General features: G+C 44.1%; 3 protein-coding genes across 3 annotated transcripts; all 3 read right to left on the bottom strand.

Moving 5' to 3' along the window:
* Positions 1-1,379: 1,379 nt before the first annotated feature.
* LOC124706396 (plastidal glycolate/glycerate translocator 1, chloroplastic-like) lies at positions 1,380-3,957 on the bottom strand. The gene is made up of 8 exons (XM_047238062.1): positions 3,540-3,957; positions 3,139-3,454; positions 2,789-3,050; positions 2,555-2,670; positions 2,333-2,442; positions 2,022-2,199; positions 1,770-1,899; positions 1,380-1,684 (listed from the first exon to the last, which is right to left on the bottom strand). The coding sequence occupies exons 1-8, from the start codon at positions 3,897-3,899 to the stop codon at positions 1,534-1,536; spliced, it is 1,623 nt and encodes a 540-aa protein (XP_047094018.1). The 5' UTR covers positions 3,900-3,957; the 3' UTR covers positions 1,380-1,533.
* Positions 3,958-4,200: 243 nt separating this feature from the next.
* LOC124646436 (choline-phosphate cytidylyltransferase 2-like) lies at positions 4,201-7,090 on the bottom strand. Its single transcript, XM_047186547.1, has 8 exons — positions 6,860-7,090; positions 6,543-6,656; positions 5,554-5,649; positions 5,423-5,465; positions 5,183-5,338; positions 4,978-5,046; positions 4,728-4,838; positions 4,201-4,638 (listed from the first exon to the last, which is right to left on the bottom strand). The coding sequence occupies exons 1-8, from the start codon at positions 7,054-7,056 to the stop codon at positions 4,540-4,542; spliced, it is 885 nt and encodes a 294-aa protein (XP_047042503.1). The 5' UTR covers positions 7,057-7,090; the 3' UTR covers positions 4,201-4,539.
* Positions 7,091-18,787: 11,697 nt separating this feature from the next.
* LOC124649774 (4-coumarate--CoA ligase-like 3) lies at positions 18,788-23,486 on the bottom strand. Its single transcript, XM_047189350.1, has 6 exons — positions 22,419-23,486; positions 20,924-21,113; positions 20,035-20,171; positions 19,879-19,946; positions 19,678-19,780; positions 18,788-19,062 (listed from the first exon to the last, which is right to left on the bottom strand). Exons 1-6 carry the CDS (start codon positions 23,484-23,486, stop codon positions 18,907-18,909), a joined length of 1,722 nt encoding a protein of 573 aa, XP_047045306.1. The 3' UTR covers positions 18,788-18,906.
* Positions 23,487-24,021: the final 535 nt, after the last annotated feature.

Consider the following 24,021-nt stretch of genomic DNA (forward strand, 5'->3'; position numbering starts at 1 on the left):
ATCCATAGAACATTCATCCATAAACAATTCAATAAAACCATTAGTCCGTAGGAAGTGGCATTAATTGACAAAACCACATTAGAGACTAGATGTATTTCCAATGGGACGCCCCCTCCACTTTGAGATTGGGTTCGATTCAACCTGGTAGGTGCTACACACGACATCTTTGGCAGATGTAGCAAGTCAAGTCTAGCCGGTAGTGGCTATGCAAGATGTCCCATGAGGAGACGTTAAGTCATTGTCTGATCTTGGTAGGTGCTATATATGCACTATGTCTCTTCCCGCGGCATCAAGTCACGCCTTCTGATGTTCGATCGAAAATGGTGTGACAGTGTCTAGAGGCATGGGACTTCATCGACTTCTAGCTTCTCCACCAACGACATCCTGTTAGCAAGGAGTTGGTAGTTGGACAAATGATGATGGTAGAAGCGGTTTCAACAATAAGTTTTTACAATTCGGTGGAAAACACTTGATTATGATCTGGCAATATCGATCTGCACATGTGTCGTGCCCTTGTGGAAGGTAGTGACTCGAAACTCGATTTTGGGGATAAAAATCCCGAGATTGCCCTATGGTTGAACTCGCCAGCATCAACGCGCGTGGGGTGATTCCTTCTTGATGGCTTTGCCTAGGAGTTGCGTAATTTCTTTTTGTTTGAGACTTTTTTCCATAGGTTAGTGGTAGTCTGATGAGAAACTATCACGAAGCATGAGGGCCTGGGGTTCTTTTTTCCCCCTTTGTTGTATAGTTCATTCCCCCCTAACTCATATGCATGAGAACTAACCTGTAGTTGGATGGTTAGGAGGAAAGTGGTCTGATCTCTCATATTGTTTAGCTTTCAGAACGTAGTGTTGTTATTTGTTTGGCCTCCCAGGTTTAATGCTTTGGTGTCTCATAAAAGGCAAAAATTTCTTTCACTTGGAGGTGATGTTTTCGTTGACAGCTAGATGCATATGGCGACTTGGCCAATCTTTAGTCTATCACAGGTGCCAATGGGTAGAATCTGCGTGTGTTTGTAGGATGAGTGTATGTACATATATATATGTAAGCGTCTGTGTTTGTATCGTAGCACTTCTATGCATAGAGTCTGAGATCGTAGGCTGCACTACAAGGCACATCAAGAGTAGATGAAGCTTGGCGGCAAGAAGCTGAAGCGGCTCATCAGTGTTCAGGTTTGATCGCATGTTTCGCTTAAACTTCTTATTGCACTAATCACTTTTCATTGTGTGGCCTATTGCAACCTTTTGTGTTAAGCTACGGTAAACTTTTTGTGCTCTAATCTAGGTTGTACTGCAGAAACCTAGAACAACGAAGCCTTCCATTGCAAAAAAAAAAACGGAGGAATGCAATCGCTGAATATTTGCAGGCACAAAAGCAAGTCGCACGGTGACATCTTCACTTGTTTCAACCATCAATCTGTACATGTCGACCCAAAATTTGCACTTTTGTTCCCTGATCACTCCCCATTCTCTTATATATATATATGAAAAAAGAAACTAATCACAGGTTGTTGTCGTTGTGTATACATGTCTGTCAGCCGGCTATGAACACAAGGCTTTGCCTGACGGCCGAAGAGGAGCAAATCAGGGAGCCGAAAATGCCGGTGAGCGCGTAGGCGATGGCGCAGAAAGGGAGCGCCTCAGGCTCCTTGGCCGACAGCGCTGCCGTTCCCAGACCATGAGCGCTGCAGCAACAGAGCATCATCACACATTTTGCCATGGTTTCAGAGTAAAGCAAGAACAGGCCGAAAGTTTCATCTGGTTAATTACCTGGAAGCTGTTCCGATTCCTCTAGCGATGGGGTCGTTGAGGCCAAGTTTATCCATGGCCGCTTGCACAAAGTTTGCACCGATCAGGCCCGTGAGGACGACCACGGCAGCTGTTACCGAAGTATTTGCACCTGCATTGCGTGCACACACCGGGAACCATTGCTCAGGAAGTTAAGATGCACATGCAAATTGGGCAATGCATGATAAATCACACACAGACACAGGGAAGCCAGAGAATGTGTTGGGGGTTTACCTTCAAAGAATGATACTATGCTCAATGCCAACGCAACAGTTATGCACCTTGGCAAGATTGAGATGGTTAATGTTGGCTCTAGCCCGATCAGGCGTCCCAGGATGGCAGTCGAGTACAAAGAGAATGTCGACGCGACGGCGATCGATGTGAAAATTTCTGCCGCGTGCCTCTTCACAAGCTGGAGTTCACAGCAACACAAGCTAATCATTAGACAAGGACACAAACGTGGAGAACAAAACAGAGCTAATTATCTTGCAAGTTAACACTGATACCCCGCAAAAAAAAAGTTAACACTGATAGATGTGTATTACCTTTCTCTGCTTGAACATTGAGAATGCAAACGATAGGATGACAGACCCAAGGAAACCCATCAGGACGTCGCCAGCTCCAGGATTCGATGGCACCTTTGTCAGGTAATCACCTGGTCAACCACTTGTTTGGAAGGAAGTATGAGTCATGGCAATGGTTGCAGCTGTAATGTAACTGTTCTGAAACTGCAGATATTCAGAGTGATATACTATGAAATTCCAGACCTAGCGCGGCATCCATTCCATAGCCGGAGAGGTACCCGTATGTTACCGCCGAGAAGTTAGCAGAAAGCGCGCAGCTGATGATCGGATGCAACACTGTCTTGATACCAGATGGCAGCCTGAAGAACACCATTCTGTTCAGACAGACACAGATACAGTGGTACTGGTACAACTAAACTATGTACATTAAGTGTAAGTGTAATACACACGAATGAGCAGAAAGACATAATTGATTACCCAGAACCAACCATGTATCCCAGTACAGTGGAGGCGAGCATGAACGGAAGGCACGTCCTCGCCGTGTTGCCAAGCGCCGTGGGGTTAACAATCGCCGTCGCGAACGAGGCCACAAAGACGGCGCCCCATGCCCAGAACTCCCATGTGGCGAATGGAGACGGCTTGCCCATCGGCTCCGCCGCGATGAGCTCGGTCTTGACGATCTTCCTCACGGTTAGCGCCGTGTATCCCGCCACCGTGAGCGAAGCTAACCAGCCAGCCACTACATAAGAAGGGAACACAAATGTAAACCTTGTAGAACCTCTGATCGCAGTTCACTGCTGAATCTGAACGAGCTAATAAGTACGTACATGTGATTAGGCAGATCTTGAGGCCGGCGGCAGCCGGGACGTCCCTGACGGCGAGCGGCAGGACGACGAGGGAGGGGACGTAGAAGAGCGGCAGCCAGCGCTGGATGAAGAGCGTGGCGGGCTCGAAGAAGTCCATGAACCCCTTGGCGAGCGCCGGCGCGGCGAGGTCGAGGACGACGAGCACGGAGAAGATGCAGAACATGCCGAAGAGGGCGCTGGGGAACTTGATGGAGGCGGCCACGAACGCCTGCTTCAGGTACTTGTCCGTGGCCAGCACGAGGCCCAGCGACACTGCCAGTTGTGCGATCCCAAGAATCTACGCGTATATCAAAGAGGATAGTTGGAGGCTACCGTGTTGAGTTTGAGAGGCGGGGTCAGAGCGAGAGAAGAAGAAGACTCACGCTGGGCAACAGGCCTCCGGAAGCGGCGCCGTCTCCGGTGCCGGCGGTGGCGTTGGGGGCGATGAGGCGGTGGCGGAGGGCGGCATTGTCGGGAGCCGATGCCATGAAGGCAGCGGAGCCGGTGGCACCTGAGGGAACCGAAGAAGCTGCCGCTGCAGCTGCCGTGGCACCGCGGGGAGTAGAATAGGCAAGGCTTTGTCGTCGGCATCGGCATCGTGGAGACGTACAGGAGCGGGGTTGTTGCAACGGCAGCCGCGGCCGCAACGTGGCGCGGGGAGGAGCCGTGGCCGAGCCCGAGAAGGTGGGAGGGAGCGGGTGGAGGGAACGTAAAGCGGAAATCCCAATCATCGCTGCTGCCATGAATGGGATTGGAAGCCGAGCAGAGCAGAAGCGGAGACCAGAACGGAAGCAGAGTCTGCCGCCCCCTTCCTCTCTTGCTTCGTTGCTGATGATGATGCCCAGCCGACTTGTCAGTGTTTTTGTTCGATGCGGGTGTATGTGGCCACAAATCGGAGGCCAGGATGTATCCGGATTGGGATCCTTGGGTTACCATTCACAGGCAGGTTTCAGTCAGTACTCTCTAAGGCAGTGTTCAACACCAAACATTCTTGATTGGTCATGTTGCAAAAAAAGTTATTGATTTTAATTGTGCTCAACTTTCTGCTAAAAATAACACATATTCATCTCATTACAAAAGGTACAACCTACAAAACATAATATAACAAAAACTCTCTCCAGAGAGTAGGCAGACGCTCGACACCAAACGCCTCTGCTATAGACATTTGCGTACAGAACCGTGTAAAACAACAACACACACATCCATCCTCCTCCACCTTACAAAAACAAAGAATAATACAAAGATCTTGCCCAGCTAACTCTCAACTGCTTTTACTCGCACAAGCATCACATTCCATGACACAAGCACACTAGCGACTTCTCTTGGTTCTCACACTACCACCCAAACATCGATTCGCATATCCTGACTTTGGGTCTGAAAGCATCAGGCTGCCGCCACAGGCTGCCGCATGAAACCACCGGCTATGCCTTTGCTTGCCTGTCTCCCCAGCTTCTCCTGTATCCGGTCCTTGATGGCAGTTTCCTGAGTTCATAGTTATTACAGACGCATCAGTATATATCCCTTTTCCGTGGAATACCCAGTCAGATGATTCTAAGGAAAGCATAATGTACCATGACGTGGCAGTGCTCCTCAAACTTCTCCAGGAAGCCGGCCACCCAGCGATCCGCGTTTGCCAGCCACTCTTCGTGGTTTATCCCAGCCGTCTTCGCCACCGTTTGCAACTACATAACACAGATTGCGCAGCAGGCAAAGAGATCAGCACAACTAATCAGCAGAGCCTGAAAAAGTTTACTGTAGCATGTGAAAGGAACAATTCATATGTGAAGTGCCGACAAGTACGATTCGATTTTAGATGGCTACCTTCTCTTGTTGTGCCTTGACAGTCTCGCGTAGTTTATTTATCTTCATATTCACTTGCAGTTGTTTCTCCTGAAAACAAAATAACCAACATAAGTTATTACCTGGGAGACCATACGAATAACAACAGTATGTTCTGAAAACCAAAAACAAGCCATGTGCAAAACTCTGCTTACCACCCCCCAAAAAAAAAGGATAGGTAGCTAACCTTAACATAGCTCACTCCCATTTCTTTCCTTGAGTATCCTCGTGCCAAATTCCTCATGACATACTGGTTGTAGTCCTTCACTATCCTCATTATGAGGTCGGATGTCGATACTCCTTCAGTCCTTTTTGTTTCCTTGAATTTCCCGATCTTTTTAACCTGATATGACAATAAGAATAAGCAAACACTAGTACAGATAACACCTTCAATCAACATAAACTGGCTGTGGAGATGCTGACTTACAAACTCATAGACATCATTTGCGGCACCGCTAGTATCAGCATAACTGAAACGAGTAGAAAGGAAAATGCATAGTTAGCAGAGCTTATGAAGGGTGTATCTGAAATGCTAGCGTTTGCGTGGGTATGACTTACGGCAGAGCGTCGTGCGCAACAAAGTCGATCTTATGCTTGTCAAGGAATTCTGGAGTGAGAACCCACGGAGCATCAGGAATAACCTCATCAACCCACCTAAAATAGCAGATAAATAGTTAAGAGGACGAGCAAGGCAGATATATAGTTAAACGATCATTTGAAGCTGAACATCATAGAACATCCATGCTTACACTTACCGGATCGGGTGATTTACTTGGTTTTTAAAACAAGGCAAAAACGAGCTAAATGTGCCAAGTATGTATATAAGCATGTATCTTCTTTTTTTTGCGAAATACATAAGCATGCAGATTGGAAATGAATATCATCATACTATTGTATTGGCAGGTGCTCTGGAGCATAAGAGGAAAGGACTTTGCAATTCAGAACTTGTGGCATTCAAGGGATTAGATTCGAAGTGGTAATTGATAATCGAAAGTGATGTGTAACAGCCATAGGATAAGCATGGGCATTGGAAATGAATATCATCATATACATTCATACTATTCTATTGGCAGTGCATAAGAGTCAGGAGCATAAAAGGAAAGGAGGACTTTTCCCAACTCATAATTTGTGGCGTTCACAGGATCAGAATGCCAGTGCGAATTGATCAATCGAAAGTGATGTGCAACGGCTATAGCAGTGATGCGTGTCTGCATCTCGTACTAACTGAATGAAGGGTGTATCTAGATAAGCATGGCCACTGGGAATGAATATCATCGTACATTCATACTGCTATTGTATTGGCAGTGCATAAGATTGCCAGGAGCATAACAAGAAAGGATTTTCTTTTTTGCAATTCAACTAGTTTTTGTGGCGTTCACGGGATCAGATTGGCATCGGTAATTGATAACTGATCGAAAGTGATGTGTAACTGCCATAGTAGCAGTGATGCGTGTCTGCATCTCGTAATAATAACTGAAGTAGTAAGAAAAACGGAACATTCTGGAATTGAAGAGGGGGGGATGAATTTGGTTGGTGTGATAACGCACTTGCAGTGTCGCAGGGACTCGTATCGCTCGTCCTGGTCCATGACGGTCTTGCCCTTGTAGCGGCGCGTGAGCTCGTCGTTGCAGCATCCCACCAGCAGGTACGTGTTGGGGAACCTGCGGGGGCAAATTGCAGATCGAAATGAGCATGCTGCGGCGGGGCAGAGGGCGGACAAAAACAGTATCGATTCGAAGCGACGAAACCGAGACCGAGACCAAGACGTCGCGTTCGAGCGGGACGACGCGATCCCAGATCCAAAACAGGCCTAGATCTACATGTTGGGCGAAATTCGTAGGAGAAAAAAACAGTAAGGGCGTACAGCAGCTTGGCCTGCTCGAGGGCGCGGGCGTGGCCGAAGTGGAAGAGGTCGAAGATGCCGTCGGCGTAGACGCGGACGGGGCGGCCGTCGACGGTCCCCGCGGCGCCGGTGTTGGCGTTGGCGGTGGCGTTTGTGGCGTCCTCCTCCTTCTTGCGGTTGTTGAGCGTGCGCTTCTTGGAATTGGAGACGCGCGCCATGGCTCCTCGCTCTCGCTGGCTCCGCGCGGTCCGGATGGCGATTGAGGAGGGGAGGGGAGGAGGAAGCGGCGAGCGCTAAATAGGCGGGAGGGAGAGGGACTGGACGGGGACGGGGTCGTCACTCGCTGGCGCTGGCGAACAGTGCTGTCATCGCGTGGGCCCAAATCCGTCTCCGCGGTGGCCATCTGGTTCGTTTGCGTTCACGTTCGGTTTTTTATTTTTTTTGGTTAAGCGGCCCCGTCGTGATACCTGCTCGTATCTAACGCTAACGATTTCTGTGGACTGCAGACGCGTAATACCACGTGCATGCCTCACCATTGTCACCCGCCTTTTCTTGCTATTGAATATTCTTCTTTCATTTTAGGATATGCCAATTCGGAGTTCACCATAAGTTCCAGTTTCACTCATGCTTGGTCCAACAATTATAGCCTAACATGAAATCGTGTCGAAGTAGGTGCATGATAACCCACAAGTATAGGGGATCGCAACAGTCTTCGAGGGAAGTAAAACTCAAATTTATTGATTCGACACAAGGGGAGGTAAAGAATACTTATAAGTCTTAACAACTGAGTTGTCAATACAGTACACTGGAAAAGCACTAGTAACGAGGGGTGATGTGAAAGCGAGCAGTGATATGAGAGCGAGTAGTAACGATAACACGGCAGTAGATAATAGTAACACGGGATCAATGGCACCGAGAAAATAGTTGATACTACTTCAAATGACATATAGAACGAGTATATGATGATGAGAGATGGACCGGGGTTCCCGACTATCTACACTAGTGGTAACTCTCCAATAACAAGTGTTGGGTGAACAAATTACGGTTGGGCAATTGATAGGATTGAAATAGCATTAAGACAGAACATCAAGATTATTAATCATGTAGGCATGTTTTCCATATATAGTCATACGTGCTCGCAATGAGAAACTTGTACAACATCTTTTGTCCTACCGACAGGTGGCGGCCGGGCCTCTAGGGAATCTATCGGAAATTAAGGTACTCCTTTTAATAGAGCACCGAGCAAAGCATTAACACTCCGTGAAAACATGTGATCCTCATACCTACGCCTTCCCCTCCGGTTATCCCGATTCTTTGTCACTGCGGGGTCTCGGGTTCCGGACATAGACATGTGCAAACAACTTGTAGATACAATCTAAGCAATAAGTATAGAGCTTAAATCTAAGATCATGCCACTCGGGCCCTAGTGACAAGCATTAAACACAACAAGATTGCGAGCAACAATAACTTCACAAACTTTATAGATAGACTAATCATAATGTAACAATCCATCGGATCCCAACAAACACAACAACGATTACATCAGATGAATCTCAATCATGTAAGGCAGCTCATGAGATCATTGTATTGAAGTACATGGGGGAGAGAGTACCAACTAGCTACAACTAGAACCCGTAGTCCATGGGGGGACTACTCACGGAGCATGATGGAGGCAGTGGCGTCGATGGAGATGGCTTCCGGGGGCACTTCCCCGTCCCGGCAGGGTGCCGGAACAGAGACTTCTGTCCCCCGAAACGGAGTTTCGCGATGGCGGCGGCGCCCCGGAGTCTTTCTGGAGTTTCGTCAATTCGTATCGCGTTTTTAGGTCGAAAGGGCTTATATAGGCGAAGAGGCGGCGCAGGAGGGCGCCTGGGGGTCCCACCCCATAGGGCGGCGCGCCCCTCCAGGCCGCGCCGGCCTATGGTCTGGGGGCCCCAGGCCTCCCTCCGACTCCCCTTCGGTGTCCTGGTCCGTCTCGGTGAATTATGATGTTTGGTCTTCGTTTCGTCGAATTCCGAGAATATTGCCCGAACAGCCTTTCTGGAACCAAAAACAGCAGAAAACAGGAACTGACACTTCGGCATCTTGTTAATAGGTTAGTTCCGGAAAATGCATAAAATCATTATAAAGTGCGAGCAAAACATGTAGGTATTGTCATAAAACAAGCATGGAACATCAGAAATTATAGATACGTTGGAGACGTATCAAGCATCCCCAAGCTTAGTTCCTACTCGCCCTCGAGTAGGTAAACGATAAAAAGAATAATTTCTGTAGTGACATGCTACTTACATAATCTTGATCATACTATTGCAAAGCATATGAAATGAATGCAGTGACTCAAGGCAATGATCTATAGTTGCTAACAAATAGATAACATATAGCAAAACTTTTCATGAATAGTACTTTCAAGACAAGCATCAAAAGTCTTGCATAAGAGTTAACTCATAAAGCAATAAATTCAAAGTAAAGGCATTGAAGCAACACGAGAGGAAGATTTAAGTTTCAGCGAGTTGCTTTCAACTTTCAACATGCATATCTCATGGATAATTGTCAACACAAAGTAATATGATGAGTGCAAATAAGCAAGTATGTAAGAATCAATGCACAGTTGACACAAGTGTTTGCTTCTAAGATGGAAGGAAGTAGGTAAACTGACTCAACATAAAGTAAAAGAATGGTCCTTCGCAGAGGGAAGCATGGATTAAATCATGTGCTAGAGCTTTTTAAGTTTTGAAATCATATAGAGAGCATAAAAGTAAAGTTTTGAGAGGTGTTTGTTGTTGTCAACGAATGGTAGTGGGTACTCTAACCCCCTCATCAAACAGACCTTCAAAGAGCGGCTCCCATGAAGGACGTTATCTCTACCAGCAAGGTAGATCACTCCTCTTCTCTTTTGTTTACACATGTACTTTAGTTTTTATTTATGGTTGACACTCCTCTCAACCTTTTGCTTACACAAGCCATGGCTAACCGAATCCTCGGGTGCCTTCCAACAATCTCATACCATGGAGGAGTGTATATTTGCAAAATTAAGTTGCTTACTGATGAATCAGGGTAAAACATGTGAAGAGAATTATTAATGAAAGTTAATTAATTGGGGCTGGAAACCCCGTTGCCAGCTCTTTTTGCAAAATTATTGGATAAGAGGATGAAGCCACTAGTCCATTGGTGAAAGCTGCCCAACAAGATTGAAAGATAAAACACCACATATTTCCTCATGAGCTATAAAACATTGACACAAATAAGAGATAATAACTTTTGAATTGTTTAAAGGTAGCACATGAAGTATTTACTTGGAATGGCAGAAAATACCACATATTAGGTAGGTATGGTGGACACACATGGCATAGGTTTTGGCTCAAGGTTTTGGATGCACGAGAAGCATTTCCTCTCAGTACAAGGCTTTGGCTAGCAAGGTTATTTGAAGCAAACACATGTATGAACCGGTATAGCAAAACTTACATAAGAACATATTGCAAGCATTATACGACTCTACACTGTCTTCCTTGTTGCTCAAACACTTTTACCAGAAAATATCTAGACCTTAGAGAGACCAATCATGCAAACCAATTTCAACAAGCTCTACGGTAGTTCTCCACTAATAGGTTTAATCTACATGATGCAAGAGAGACATGATCTACTTGAGAGCTCAAAACAATCGCCAATTATCAAATTATTCAAGACAATGTGAAGCATTTTCTGTTTCCAACCAAATAACAATAAGTGCAATAGCTTCCAACTTTTGTCATTGAACATTAAAAGTAAGAGCGAAGAACACGAGTGTTCATATGAAAAAGCGGAGCGTGTCTCTCTCCCAAACAAGGATTGCTAGGATCCGAATTTATTCAAACATAAACAAAAATAAAAACACACAGACGCTCCAAGTAAAACACATAAGATGTGACCGAATAAAAATATAGTTTCAATAGAAGAAACCTGATAAGTTGATGAAGAAGGGGATGCCTTGGGCATCCCCAAGCTTAGACGCTTGAGTCTCCTTGAAATATGCAGGGATGATCCACGGGGGCATCCCCAAGCTTAGACTTTTCACTCTTCTTGATCATATATCATCCTCCTCTCTTGACCCTTGAAAACTTCCTTCACACCAAACTTCTCATAAACTTCATTAGAGGGGTTAGTACTCAAAAAACTTTAATCCACTTTAGTCCTGTAGTGACACATTGCAAGAACTTAATAAAACATTAGCTACAGCTCTCCATGTCTAGAAAGCCTTGCTTAAAGTCCACAAGAGACAATGCAAAAAAAACAGAGACAGAATATGTCAAAACAGAACAGCCAGTAAAGACGGATTTTTAAGAGGTACTTCCGTTGTTCAAATCAGAAAACTCAAAACTAATGAAAGTTGCGAACATATCTGAGGATCACTCACGTAAATTGGCATATTTTTCTGAGTTACCTACAGAGAATCCTACCAAAATTCGTGACAGCAAGAAATCTGTTTCTGCGCAGAAATCCAAATCTAGCATCAACCTTCTATTAGAGACTTTACTTGGCACAATATTGCAATAAAATAAAGATAAGGAGTGGTTGCTACAGTAGTAACAACTTCCAAAACACAACAAAACAGTAGCAAAATAAAGACATGGGTTATCTCCCAAGAAGTGCTTTCTTTATAGCCATTAAGATGGGCTCAGCAATTTTTAATGATGCACTCGCAAGAAATAAGAGTTGAACCAAAGGAGAGCATCAAAAAGCAAGTTCAAAACACATTTAAGTCTAACCCACTTCCTATGCATAGGAATCTTGTACACAAATAAATTCATGAAGAACAAAGTGACAAGCATAAGAAGATAAAACAAGAGTAACTTCAAAATTTTCAGCATATAGAGAGGTGTTTTAATACCATGCAAATTTCTACAACCATATTTTCTTCTCTCATAATAATTTTCAGTAGCTTCATGAACAAACTCAACAACATAACTATCACATACAGCATGCTTTTCATGATTTCCAAACACATAATTTTTATCAAGCTCAAAAATAGTTGGATTAAAACTTTCAAACCCACTTTTATCAACAATATAACAAGATGATTGATCAATCTCAAAAGATATGGGACTCATAGATAAAGTCAAGAACTCTCCAATCCCATTTTCATTAGTAGTACAATTAATATTATCAAGTAACATAGGACCATCATCTAGAGATTTATCATAAACATTTGCCAAGCAAAACTCTTTAGTACCATGCATTTCGACATCAGGCACAAACAAAGCATTATCATAAGATTTATCAAAATAGCATGGATTATCATGAATAATATTAGCATGATTATTCTCGCAAGTTTTACTCATAGGAAATATTTCAAGATAATCCACAGGAACATAACATTCATCCTCATTCGGTAAGCATGGAGGACAATCAAATAGTGTAAGAGATAAAGAGTTACTCTCATTAGAAGGTTGGCATGGGTAGCTAATCCATTCTTCCTCCTTTTGTTCATCACTCTCCTCTTCTTTTTCATCCAATGAGCTTTCCGGTTCATCAATTTCCTCCTCTTTTTCATCCAATGAGCTTTCAGGTTTATCAATTTCTTCTTCCACTGGTTCCTGCAAATTGTGAGTGCATTCTTGTGCATTAATGAGTCTCTCTTTATAATCAATGATATAAGGATTATCACTGTAGCTTTCTATGCAAAAATTAAGGATAAAAGAGACATAGTCTTTAAGGTCCTTACAAACAACACAAGTTTCATAATTTTTAGCAATGAAGGATTCGATCTCAGAAGCTCCCATAAACAAAACAAATTGTTCTACTTCTTAGAATCCAAAATGAATATAGCTATTCCAATTATAGTTCTTAATTAAAACTTCCTCACTAAAGCCACATTTAAATTTAAGATGTTTAGTATCCTGTTGAGAGCAACAGTTTATATCATGGCGTTTAAGCAAGATTTTAGCAATTGCATTCAATTTTTCTATCACAGCACTCATAACTCTACCCGTTCTTGATTCTCTATAATTATTATATAATTCTATAAGCTCCAAATAGGTTGTAGGTTCTCCCATAATAGCAGTTTTTAATTTTTAGGTTTTTAAATTTTTTATGGATTTTCGGGTATATAGGGAAAATAAAACAAGACAAAAACAAACTAGGCAAAAGTAAACTAAGCAAAATAATACTAGACAGAAATAAACTAAGCACAAATAAATTAGACAAAAGTAAACTAAGCAAAATAAAATAAAATAAAACAGAGAGAGAGGTAGAGTGTACTCCCCAGGTGAACTTATGAGTAGAGCTATGCCTCCCCGGCAACGGCGCCAGAAAATAGTCTTGATAACCCACAAGTATAGGGGATCGCAACAGTCTTCGAGGGAAGTAAAACCCAAATTTGGATTCGACACAAGGGGAGGTAAAGAATACTTATAAGCCTTAACAACTGAGTTGTCAATTCAGCTGCACCTGGAAAAGCACTAGTAACAGGGGTGATGTGAAAGCAGCAGTGATATGAGAGCAGTAGTAACAGCAGCAGTAATAGTAACACAGGAGCAATGGCACCAGAAAATAGTTGACACTACTTCCAATGACATATAGAACGAGTATATGATGATGAGAGATGGACCGGGGTTCCCAGCTATCTACACTAGTGGTAACTCTCCAATAACAAGTGTTGGGTGAACAAATTACGGTTGGGCAATTGATAGGATTGAAATAGCATTAAGACAGAACATCAAGATTATTAATCATGTAGGCATGTTTTCCATATATAGTCATACGTGCTCGCAATGAGAAACTTGTACAACATCTTTTGTCCTACCAGCCGGTGGCAGACGGGCCTCTAGGGAATCTACTGGAAATTAAGGTACTCCTTTTAATAGAGCACCGAGCAAAGCATTAACACTCCGTGAAAACATGTGATCCTCATACCTACGCCTTCCCCTCCGGTTGTCCCGATTCTTCGTCACTGCGGGGCCTCGGGTTCCGGACATAGACATGTGCAAACAACTTGTAGATACAATCTAAGCAATAAGTATAGAGCTTAAATCTAAGATCATGCCACTCGGGCCCTAGTGACAAGCATTAAACACAACAAGATTGCAGCAACAATAACTTCACAAACTTTATAGATAGACTAATCATAATGTAACAATCCATCGGATCCCAACAAACACAACACCGATTACATCGGATGAATCTCAATCATGTAAGGCAGCTCATGAGATCATTGTATTGAAGTACATGGGGGAGAGAGTACCAACTAGCTACAACTAGAACCCGTAGTCCACGGGGGAACTACTCACGGAGCATGATGGAGGCGGTGGCGTCGATGGAGATGGCTTCCGGGGGCACTTCCCCGTCCCGGCAGGGTGCCGGAACAGAGACTTATGTCCCCCGAAACGGAGTTTCGCGATGGCGGCGGCGCCCCTGGAGTCTTTCTGGAGTTTCGTCAATTCGTATCGCGTTTTTAGGTCGAAAGGGCTTATATAGGCGAAGAGGCGGCGCAGGAGGGCGCCTGGGGGTCCCACCCCATAGGGCGGCGCGCCCCCTCCAGGCCGCGCCGGCCTATGGTCTGGGGGCCCCAGGCCTCCCCTCTGACTCCCCTTCGGTGTCCTGGTCCGTCTCGGTGAATTATGATGTTTTGTCTTCGTTTCGTCGAATTCCGAGAATATTGCCCGAACAGCCTTTCTGGAACCAAAAATAGCAGAAAACAGGAACTTGCACTTCGGCATCTTGTTAATAGGTTAGTTCCGGAAAATGCATGAAATCATTATAAAGTGCGAGCAAAACATGTAGGTATTGTCATAAAACAAGCATGGAACATCAGAAATTATAGATACGTTGGAGACGTATCAGTGCACGTGAACGACTCTTGAGGAAGAGTAACCCTTCTGATTCCTACAGGCGGTACATGAACAGATAACAAAACACTCTGCTTGTTCGCATTAGCCACTACGAGGAAATCATTCAAACTCGTAATGAACTCGCCGGAGAGTCGGTTATTATTATATAAAGTATATAATTAACCATCATGCATTTTTTATACTAACTAGCTAGAAATAATAGAAATTAAACAATGAACTACACACATGCATATTTTATCAATGACACATGAAAGGTTCAAGTTGCTAACCACGATCGAGGAGGAAAAAAAAGAGAAAGCTCAAGTGTGGCTCGGACACTTCATATCATGTTTGTTTCATGCTCTCGGGCATTTCATCGAACACCTTGTGTGCATAAGTGGATCCTAAGGCAAACCCACCACCCCTTGTGAATAGAAGTGGCACACCAAGTTGCTAAGTGACTGAAGTGCATTTATAGGGATGGGCTTTAGTCCCGGTTGGTCTGGCCAACCGCGACTAAAGGTCTTCGGGCCAGGCCTGAGGACATTTAGTCCCGGTTGGCCTGGCCAACCGCGACTAAAGCCCCTCCCGTCCACCAACTGTCGACCGAGCCCGCTGGGTCCAGACCTTCGGTCATGGTTCGCCTCCCGAACCGCGACTAAAGACCCTATTAGTCGCGGTTCGGACATTTTGGGGACTAAATGGGGCGTATGGAAGCCTCTTTTTCTACTAGTGTCATGCCCTCAATTCTTGGATTGGGTCATGATTTTTGCGCGCGAGTTGCCTCACACCGGTACATGGAGTTGCTCGTGGGTTACAGGTGAGATTCAGGCGATGCTAAGCGAATTCTCAATCGACCGGGGCGCCAGTCGCTCCCTTAATTCTGAGATGCAACCGAGGAGGGAAGCAGGCTGGAGCATCGATCGACGCCAACACATGCTGCTACGCGAAGCAAACAATGCCATGGAGGCAACATCTAAAAAAAAATCCAAATTTTGGAATGTTAGAACTAAATAAAAAATTGAATGATTGAACTGCTTGTCTTTATTGAAAACTTGGGCGTAAGAGGTGGCTCTTCCTCTGTCATGTGCAGCCTTTTGGGTGGCAATACAATGGAGAAGTTTTACGTCTTTGCTACGCGCACGCCGAAGGTGTGCATACGAGTAAAAGCTGATCATGCATATTTGTGCCCTTAGATTAATTTAACTAGATAAAACCCCGCGCGTTGCGGCGGGACATAAGAAAATCTTCTTTAGGACATACAATTTGCTGAGTCAAAACTATGCACTACAAAAGTCAGAAATATCTGAAAAATCTGTGGCAGAACATGTTACCATATTAGTCAGAGAAGAATGCAAAACAGAAAAAACGGTATAACTCTAATTGTATGAAATCTTATTATACATGGAAATAAATGAGATGGCAACTATGTTATATTATATCCAAATGAACAGAACTGAAAACAAACTTGCCTCCTGGAAAAAATACTGAAGCTTCGTTTGATTTATCAACTCGAGTTGTACGTTCCAGTGCACTGTGTAATCTTAGCTAACTGTATTTCTTACAACAAATAAGTAATTTTATGCATAACAGTGTTGATTGAAACGATGCAAGGACTGACTACCAAATATTGTAACTTGTAAATGAAATAAGCTATCGTTCACATCAGAATCCAAGAGAGGGCAAAACGAATGTTGAGAGCCCAACTGGAACATCCTTAAAAGTTCTGCTCGAACTTCGAACACTGAAACAATTTAAATAACATAATCTTGGGCATCATGCTGACCTGAAACTCTTATACGGCTTAACTAAGACTAATGATTTCTTTCCTTATAAAATTGATCTATCCGAGTGGTGTTGATTTGCTGCACAAAGTGATAAAATGAAATTTAGTTAGGGCAAATAAATTCTTAGTGGAGTCCTCATCGTGTCCGGCCCCTACCACCTCAAGAAATGACTACTTCATCTCCTTGGCTTGCAGAAAGGGCAGCTGCGGAAACAAATTGAGGGATACACGTTAGTTCAATTGTTTGAAAATTGGCTGAGAATTTGGAAGGAGGCCGCTGAGATGAGAAAGAGGATGAGATGTTTTGCAAAGGAATGTGGTTTTGAGACCAATAAAGTATGAAGGAGTGGTACTGGAGTAGGCAGGAGTGGTACTGCTTGGAGATTATATAGAGGTGGAAGTTGAACGGGAAGTCTGAACCAAGAAACTGAACGCACGTATGTCGAGGTCTTCAGCTAATGCAAAAATGGGAATTAAAAATCAATATCACGCACTGTAACTTAACAAAGGTAAATTAAAAGCCATCTGCTGTCAGTTACATGAGTGGATGGGAGGTAGAAAGTTGTCGCAAAAGGTTGTTGATGGTGGGGTTTTGCCTCATAAACTATTTAATCAACACAGAATAATTGTTGAAAAAAATTAAGAAGATGATGTGGCAATTGTGATGAGGTGGATGGCTTGCATGTTGAGAGAAATCGCTTAAGTGGGTTGCTCCTATTTAGATATTATAGATATGTTTCATGTTTTAACATTCATGCTGCCAAGTTTCATTACATTTCATCACATTTTGGATCTTTTTATAATTTTTTTTGTTATGCAACGAAACGTAATGGTTTCGTGCACGGGACAAAACACCACTCTTGTCCCCCTTTCCCCTTTTGCTCACAAGTGAAGGTCTGTATGAGGAGGTGGAGGACTATTTACTCGGTTTGTTTGAAGAGGATCTTGATCGAGCCGATGCACGACCAGGACGAGCTCCATCGACCTAGACGAGTTCCAGTAATTGTCTGGGTGGCTATCTAGGAGGGTGGCCGCAAAGAATTCTTGTAGAGTAAATGGGTGGAGTATTTATTGAAAGATCCACCATAAGACGGTAACTAGAACATCACTTAATACTTGGGTTAAATATGTGTTAAACTCACGTACACCGTCTCCTTGTTGAAGGGGTTGTCTTTGTGCCAATGCTCAACCATAAAGGTTTCACATCTTGTAATGGGTCGACTTTTGTTGGCGGTTGTGTGACCCTAGAGGGCAGAAGGCGGGAGGTATCACTTACATTTTCGACCCAGGGCGACAATATGATCATAGCTTGGTTAGGGAAAAGAAGCAAGCCGGCACAATTCCTGCTTACAGTTATTAACTAGGACAAATAACTACTAGACAATGTGCGTAAATTGTGCGTGCAGCACCGCCGGAGACGAGAAAGATATGACGAGACACAAGGATCGTCGTCTCTCAGACCCAAAACAAGCCAAGCGAAGGAAAATGTAAACACAGTGATTTTTTTCCCATGCAACTCCTTAGTAGTATATCCTTCATTATTCAGATTTCCAGAGAGAATAAATTGTACAATTGTGAACATATGCAGTGATTTTTTTCATGCAACCCCTTATATTGTAGTAAGCCCGATCTCAGGAGAGAATAAATGTATACACTGATGAAACAAATGTTTTGTTATGTTTTATTAGACCTGCCTGACGTATTCAAGCAGAAGTTCACAAGTCCTTGGACTTTTCCATGGCCATCTCCTGCCAGCGTCCCTGTTTTCAGTGCTTATTTATTATATGTTCTCTCCAGAAGATATGCGAATAGATCGAAACAGATGCTTACCTAATTTAATCAGACAAAGGTGTGTCGAACTATGGATACGTGCAGTTCCTTGCTTGGTTGATTGGTGTTTAACTATTTAGTTGGACATATCTACCTCCATAGACAATGAGTCTAGCTACCCGATGTGTCATTTCTTCTATTCCAAAGCATTGCATCACAATGCCAGCAGCACATTCCATTCAAATATTCTCTCTTCCAGAGTTCTCCTTTTGTTGCTATGATGAAACTCCTCAAGTTCCATTTTAGTAGCTCCATGGTTACTTTTTTTGATAAAGAGCTCTATGGTTACTGTCTCCGGAAAAATCATGCATCCATCACAAGAATCAATAAATACTCTATTATGTTGTTTCAACAATTCTTTCTGTGTATAGTATTCCCTTTGTCCCAAATTACTTAACTCAACTTTGTCAGTATAAGTAATTTGGAACGGATGGAGTAGCACAGGTGCATTCCATTGTTTGACTTAACATCAAATAGTACTTTTTTCGAGAATTCATCCTACGGTGGTATGGTATGATGGTGTATCCAACAACTACCAGAAATCCCAATCCCTGGCGGACCAACATACTCCATATATCACAAAAAGAAAAGAAAAATCACAATAAGTAACACATGCACTCAATCAATTTTGCGGAGCTGCTAGCCTCTTGCTACAGCCTTGAACTGGGATTGGTCTTGTTGTTGGAAGCAGCAGCAGCATCAAGGTGCAGAGAGTCCTTGAGAAGCCTCCTCAGAACCTTTCCAGCAGCTGACTTGGGAATTGCCTCCACGAATATTACCTTCCGAACTTTCTTATACGGGGACACCTGCACGCACCATCATCAGATCAGTTCGCAGCTTCAGCAGACGAAAACTCTTGTTACTGTCCACAAATTGCAATCGTATTTCAATGTATAATAAAGTAGTCCTATCATATCTCGTATCATATGCTATTTAGACATGGTCAACAAGAAACAACAAATTCTTGACGCAAGCTTTTCTTGAACCTCCTCCTTCCTGACTGCCTGAAAATGTCTACCAGGAACAGCTGAGCAACTTTATTTTGTTCAGCACCGTGCATCATTCTTGAAGGAATCATGGATCCAATTGATAGGTCAACAAAGGGAGGTAAGGAGTGCATGCCAGCCTGACCTATTATACGACACTAAGTCTGGAGTAAAGAATGGTATGTGTGCCAAACAACCTGACCTCATATTAGTGAGTATGCATTTCCATCCGTACAGCAGGTCAGGACAGGTGGGGAGCATGCACAGCAATCACTCATGGATACTGTTTGACAACAACTAATATCTCAAGATTCTCAGGATGTTTGTAAGGTTCGAGTGTTCTGACAATATTACAAGTAAAACGGATGTATGACGCGGCAATTTCAAGGAAGGAAGCAGAAGAGTGTGATGCGCTGTGTTGTAGCATCTTTTTACCTGCTTGGCCACATACTCCATCACTTGCACACATGTCAGAGTGCTTCCAGATTTCCTCACCACGAAAGCTACTGGTATCTCTCCAGCTTCTTCATCTTCAGCGCTATGGAACAATAAGGAAAAGGAAAGAAAAAAGGCTCAATTGCATGACAACACGTAAATTCAACTGCCGCCATATTAACGAAAAGGTTTCAAACTTACGATGTTACAGCAACATCAACAATTTCAGGGTGCTGGACCAAAACAGCTTCAAGGTCAGCCGGAGCTATCTGATATTCAGAATGGTAATTTGTTATTCACAATTTGTCACAAATAAGACGATAAACAGTGTATTTTCAAGGACTGCTAAAGCCATACCTGAAATCCTTTGTACTTAATTGTGTCTTTCAAACGGCCCACTATGTAAATGTACCCATATGAATCAAAGTAAGCAAGATCGCCAGTCTGCAACCAGCCATCACTTCTTGCGCCTGTATCTTCATCATTCAAGTAACCTGCGAAGAAAATTCAAGAACCCAAATACAAATGAGGGGACAAAATATGGAATACATCATACTTATTGCCCTTGCTTCTATGATCCTGGCACATTTAGGTTTTGATCTGAGGCTATCCTGGTCTGCAACCTTTTGAACTGTCTGCTGAATCCATGAGCAGGCAAGAGACAACCTGGCGAACTGAAACATCTTTCTTTTCTAGCCAGAGGAAAAGAAAGTCTCATGTTGCTCCTCAGAAAACGCGTATAGTGTAATTTAAGTGGGAAAGATAGCAGCCACATGATGCTAGACTATATCCGAGAGCTAACTCTGTTTAACTGTCAAAGGAACAAAAATTCCCATACAGTGCAGTATAAATAATTCCTTTTGCAGCAAATTAGGTAATTATTGTATTCAAATACAATGATAATCAGTGCACATGTCACATACACAAAGGGATGGTAACCATTAAGATGACGACGAAATCAGGTGCAAGTACAAGGAAACATTCTATTACCTAAAGGAGCTAAATAGGATAGCAGAGAAAGTGCATACATGTCAAGTCTTCATAGGAACCTTAATAACCAGGTACCAGTGAGTTAAGTAAATTAGGCTTGTCAGGTTTAGTAACATGCATGTTTTATTTTTACTTTAAAAATATACAAATCTGTTGGAGTGATATGTCTGTAACTGCACAAGGGTTTGCATCGGAGTGCAAACGTGAAAATATTTTTTTTTGCTGAAATGATTCAGTTGGGCTCATGAAATGCTACCTTTCATTATAGCTGGCCCATGGAGCCACAACTCCCCACAAGAGCCTGGAGGTAAACAGAAGCCCGTTTCCACATCAAGTATTTTCGCATGCATGTTTGGGGCTAGAAGACCCACAGAGGCATGCTTCTTATGCTTTGAAGTATTAAATCCGCGAGTTCCCACAGCCGTCGATTCTGTCATGCCATAGCCCTGTGCAAAGTGTGAAAGTTTACTTAGCGAAATTAAGGGAGTACTAGTGGGACTTAATTTTGATGTGATCAACCAGTAATAACAGTATCGGCCCTCAGGAGGTAATAGGCCATCAATGAACAAAAAAAAAGAGAAATGAATTTATTTTTCATGAAATTAATAACAGATACTTATATAGTATATGCTAATTTCAAGCATGGAAAATACATTTTTTTCTTAACTTCAAGTGCTCCTACTAGGACATGTATATGATTTATTGCGTGACATACCTACGATGCAAGGATAAATTTATTATTTGAGACAAGAGTTCACAAAACATGATATGCACACCACACAAAAAATGATCATATAGTTCTAGAAGAAATATAATTCTGCTAAACCGTTTCATGCGGTATGTAAAATAAAAATGGTGTGTTCCTTTACAAATGGAATATATTACTTCCATTTAAAATTTTCCTGTATAACAAGCAATTAAGAACTTGCCACTAGTAGAGAGCTCATACGGCCAAATATACCATTAATCAATAGACGGCCAGGGTTAAATATTGCAAGCAGTTGGGGTCGGAGCAGTGACTTTCAGAATACTGCAAGCCGTTTGCGTCGCTTTGTATTAGAAGAAGGCATTAAGATGACACAGGTCTTACTCCGTACAAGACAAAGAGAAAAAAAAAAGCCCGACAAAAATGAGCATAAAAAAACAGGGCAAAGCTAAGAGCAAAACTACAAAGAAAAATGAAGCAGTACAGGTATCCTACTTCGAGTGCTTCAATTGCATAATAATTTGCAGTTTACTCAGCATATTGCAAGCAACTAAATTATGAATTTGCAGTAATAACTTTCAGTCCTTGATTGGAAAAGTATTAACCATTTGCAAAGCATGTTTTAAAATCAGTAATACTCCTACACAATGATTTGTTGTGTGGCACATACATATGTCGCCATTACGCAAGGATAAATTTCTTAACTGAGCCAAGAGCTTACCTAACGTGATACACTGCCATATGGAAAATTTGTTTTAAACCAGTTAATCCCTACTTGATTACTCCATTCAAAGTAACAGAGTCAGATCAACTGCAACTTTAATTGCATAAAATTGGCAGAATGAACTTTATAATTAAGGTGAGAAGGCCCCTGAATACATGAGTGGAAGTACTAGTAGATAGATAGAATATTCCTCACATATGTGGACAAGGCAATCTAACGAATACGGTATGTTATACTCAGAGCATGGACAAGTGGACAGCCTACCTCTGTTTCTCAGAAAAGTAGACTATGCAAAGAGTTGTAATTAAAAAATCTTTGTACCTGAATGAAATCGACGTGTGGGAAAGACTGAAGAAAGTCTTGAACGAGTTTGCCGCCGAGCGGAGCTGCACCGCTGGAGACCTGTACCAAGGAGTCCAATGACAAGGCGGCGCCTGCGGACTTGGCTCTGAGCAGCGCCGCCATGATCGGCGGCACGAGCGGCAAGTGCGTGACCTTGTACCTGTGGATGGCCCTGAGGGCCTCGCCTACGTCAAACCTCCTCATGACGACGACCGGCGTGCCGAGCGAGAGGAGGCCCACGGCGAAGAGAGAGAGGCCGTAGACGTGGAACATGGGCAGAGCGGCCAGGTAGACATTGTCACAAGCAGGTGGCGCGTACTGCGACGCCTCGAAGCGCACGAAGAGCTCGACCATGGATATGAGGTTGCGGTGCGTGAGCACGACGCCCTTGCTCCGGCCGCTGGTCCCCGAGGAGTAGAGGAAGGCGGCGTCCGAGTCCTGGCCCACCTCCGCGGACGGGAACTCGTCGGTCGCGCCGGCGCCGGCGGCGGGAGAATCGAGGAGCGCACGGAAGGGCGCGTACTCGTCCTCCGTGGCTGGAAAGGTGTCCGGCACGACGAGGACCGGGGCCGCGGAGGGCGGTAGCTTCGCCGCGTTGTCGGAGGAGGCGAGGATGAGGGATGGGCTGGTGTCCCGCAGGCGTCCGGCGATCTCGGCGCGGGAGCTGGAGGGGTTCATGGTGGTGGCGACGCCGCCGGCGGCGAGGACGGCGAGGAAGGCGACGGGGAAGGCGATGGAGTTCGGGAGCACGAGGAGCACGACGTCGCCCGCGCGGATGTGGTGGTCTCGGCGGAAGCCGTGCGCGAGGGAGGAGACGAGGCGGCGGAGGTCGGCGCGGGAGAGGGAGGCGCCGGTTGCGGCATCGATGAAGCATGGGGGAGAATGAGGCTGGCCGTGGTGGTGGAGAGGGAGGCGGGAGAAGAGGTGCGGGACGAGGGAGAGGGCGGGGTCGGCGGGGAGCGGGAGGGGAGCGTGGGTGCTGGCGTAGAGGCCGGTGGCGGCGGAGTAGAAGGTGGTGGCGGTCGGGTCCTGCGCGGCGCCCTCCATTGCTGCTGGTGCTCTTGCTGCAGTTTCTGCGCTAATGACTTGGTTGGAGATGGTGGGGGGTTTGCAACAAGTTTATTTATAGGAAGCTGCTGCGGCCTGCGGGCGATGACGATTCATGCTCAGCTCATGCCTCTGATGTGCCACGTCTCCAACCTTCACGTTCTGATCCATGCAAACAGCATAAAGATGCATCTCATCAGGGGAAGCACGTTTTCGGTTAATAAAGAAAAAACCCAAGTGGGCGAAAATTGTGTGATTTGCCTACCTCTTTTACTCCCTCCGTAGACAAATCTCGTATATTTATTTATGGACGGAGGTAGTAGAAGAATAAAATGCTTATTTATAAGTTGTGAGGTCCATTAGTTTGGTAGGCATGCATTTATATCAACAACAGTGATAGTCAACACACATTAATATATTATTTTATATAATTGACCAAACTTTACAATGCTTGGAGGATTATTGTCTCGCGGTCAGCGGCATCGCTAGACACACATGGTCGATTGGACCACCTCGGTCCATTCGAGTTTTAGCA

The sequence above is a fragment of the Lolium rigidum genome, chromosome 4 (assembly GCF_022539505.1).
Source record: "Lolium rigidum isolate FL_2022 chromosome 4, APGP_CSIRO_Lrig_0.1, whole genome shotgun sequence".
NCBI classification, from domain to species: domain Eukaryota; kingdom Viridiplantae; phylum Streptophyta; class Magnoliopsida; order Poales; family Poaceae; genus Lolium; species Lolium rigidum.

What these genes read in the sequence shown, in the direction of transcription:
- LOC124649774 (XM_047189350.1), bottom strand. Translation starts at nt 23,486, where the DNA reads ATGGAGGGCGCCGCGCAGGACCCGACCGCCACCACCTTCTACTCCGCC. An exon ending in CACACGTCGATTTCATTCAG is followed by an intron (nt 21,114 to 22,418) that starts GTACAAAGATTT and finishes CACTTTGCACAG; the next exon opens with GGCTATGGCATGACAGAATC. An exon ending in TTAAGTACAAAGGATTTCAG is followed by an intron (nt 19,947 to 20,034) that starts GTATGGCTTTAG and finishes TCTGAATATCAG; the next exon opens with ATAGCTCCGGCTGACCTTGA.
- LOC124646436 (XM_047186547.1), bottom strand. Translation starts at nt 7,056, where the DNA reads ATGGCGCGCGTCTCCAATTCCAAGAAGCGCACGCTCAACAACCGCAAG. An exon ending in GAGTCCCTGCGACACTGCAA is followed by an intron (nt 5,650 to 6,542) that starts GTGCGTTATCAC and finishes CTGCTATTTTAG; the next exon opens with GTGGGTTGATGAGGTTATTC. An exon ending in AGGAGCACTGCCACGTCATG is followed by an intron (nt 4,639 to 4,727) that starts GTACATTATGCT and finishes CTATGAACTCAG; the next exon opens with GAAACTGCCATCAAGGACCG.
- LOC124706396 (XM_047238062.1), bottom strand. Translation starts at nt 3,899, where the DNA reads ATGGCAGCAGCGATGATTGGGATTTCCGCTTTACGTTCCCTCCACCCG. An exon ending in CCGGAGGCCTGTTGCCCAGC is followed by an intron (nt 3,455 to 3,539) that starts GTGAGTCTTCTT and finishes ATATACGCGTAG; the next exon opens with ATTCTTGGGATCGCACAACT. An exon ending in CAATGTTCAAGCAGAGAAAG is followed by an intron (nt 2,200 to 2,332) that starts GTAATACACATC and finishes TGTGAACTCCAG; the next exon opens with CTTGTGAAGAGGCACGCGGC.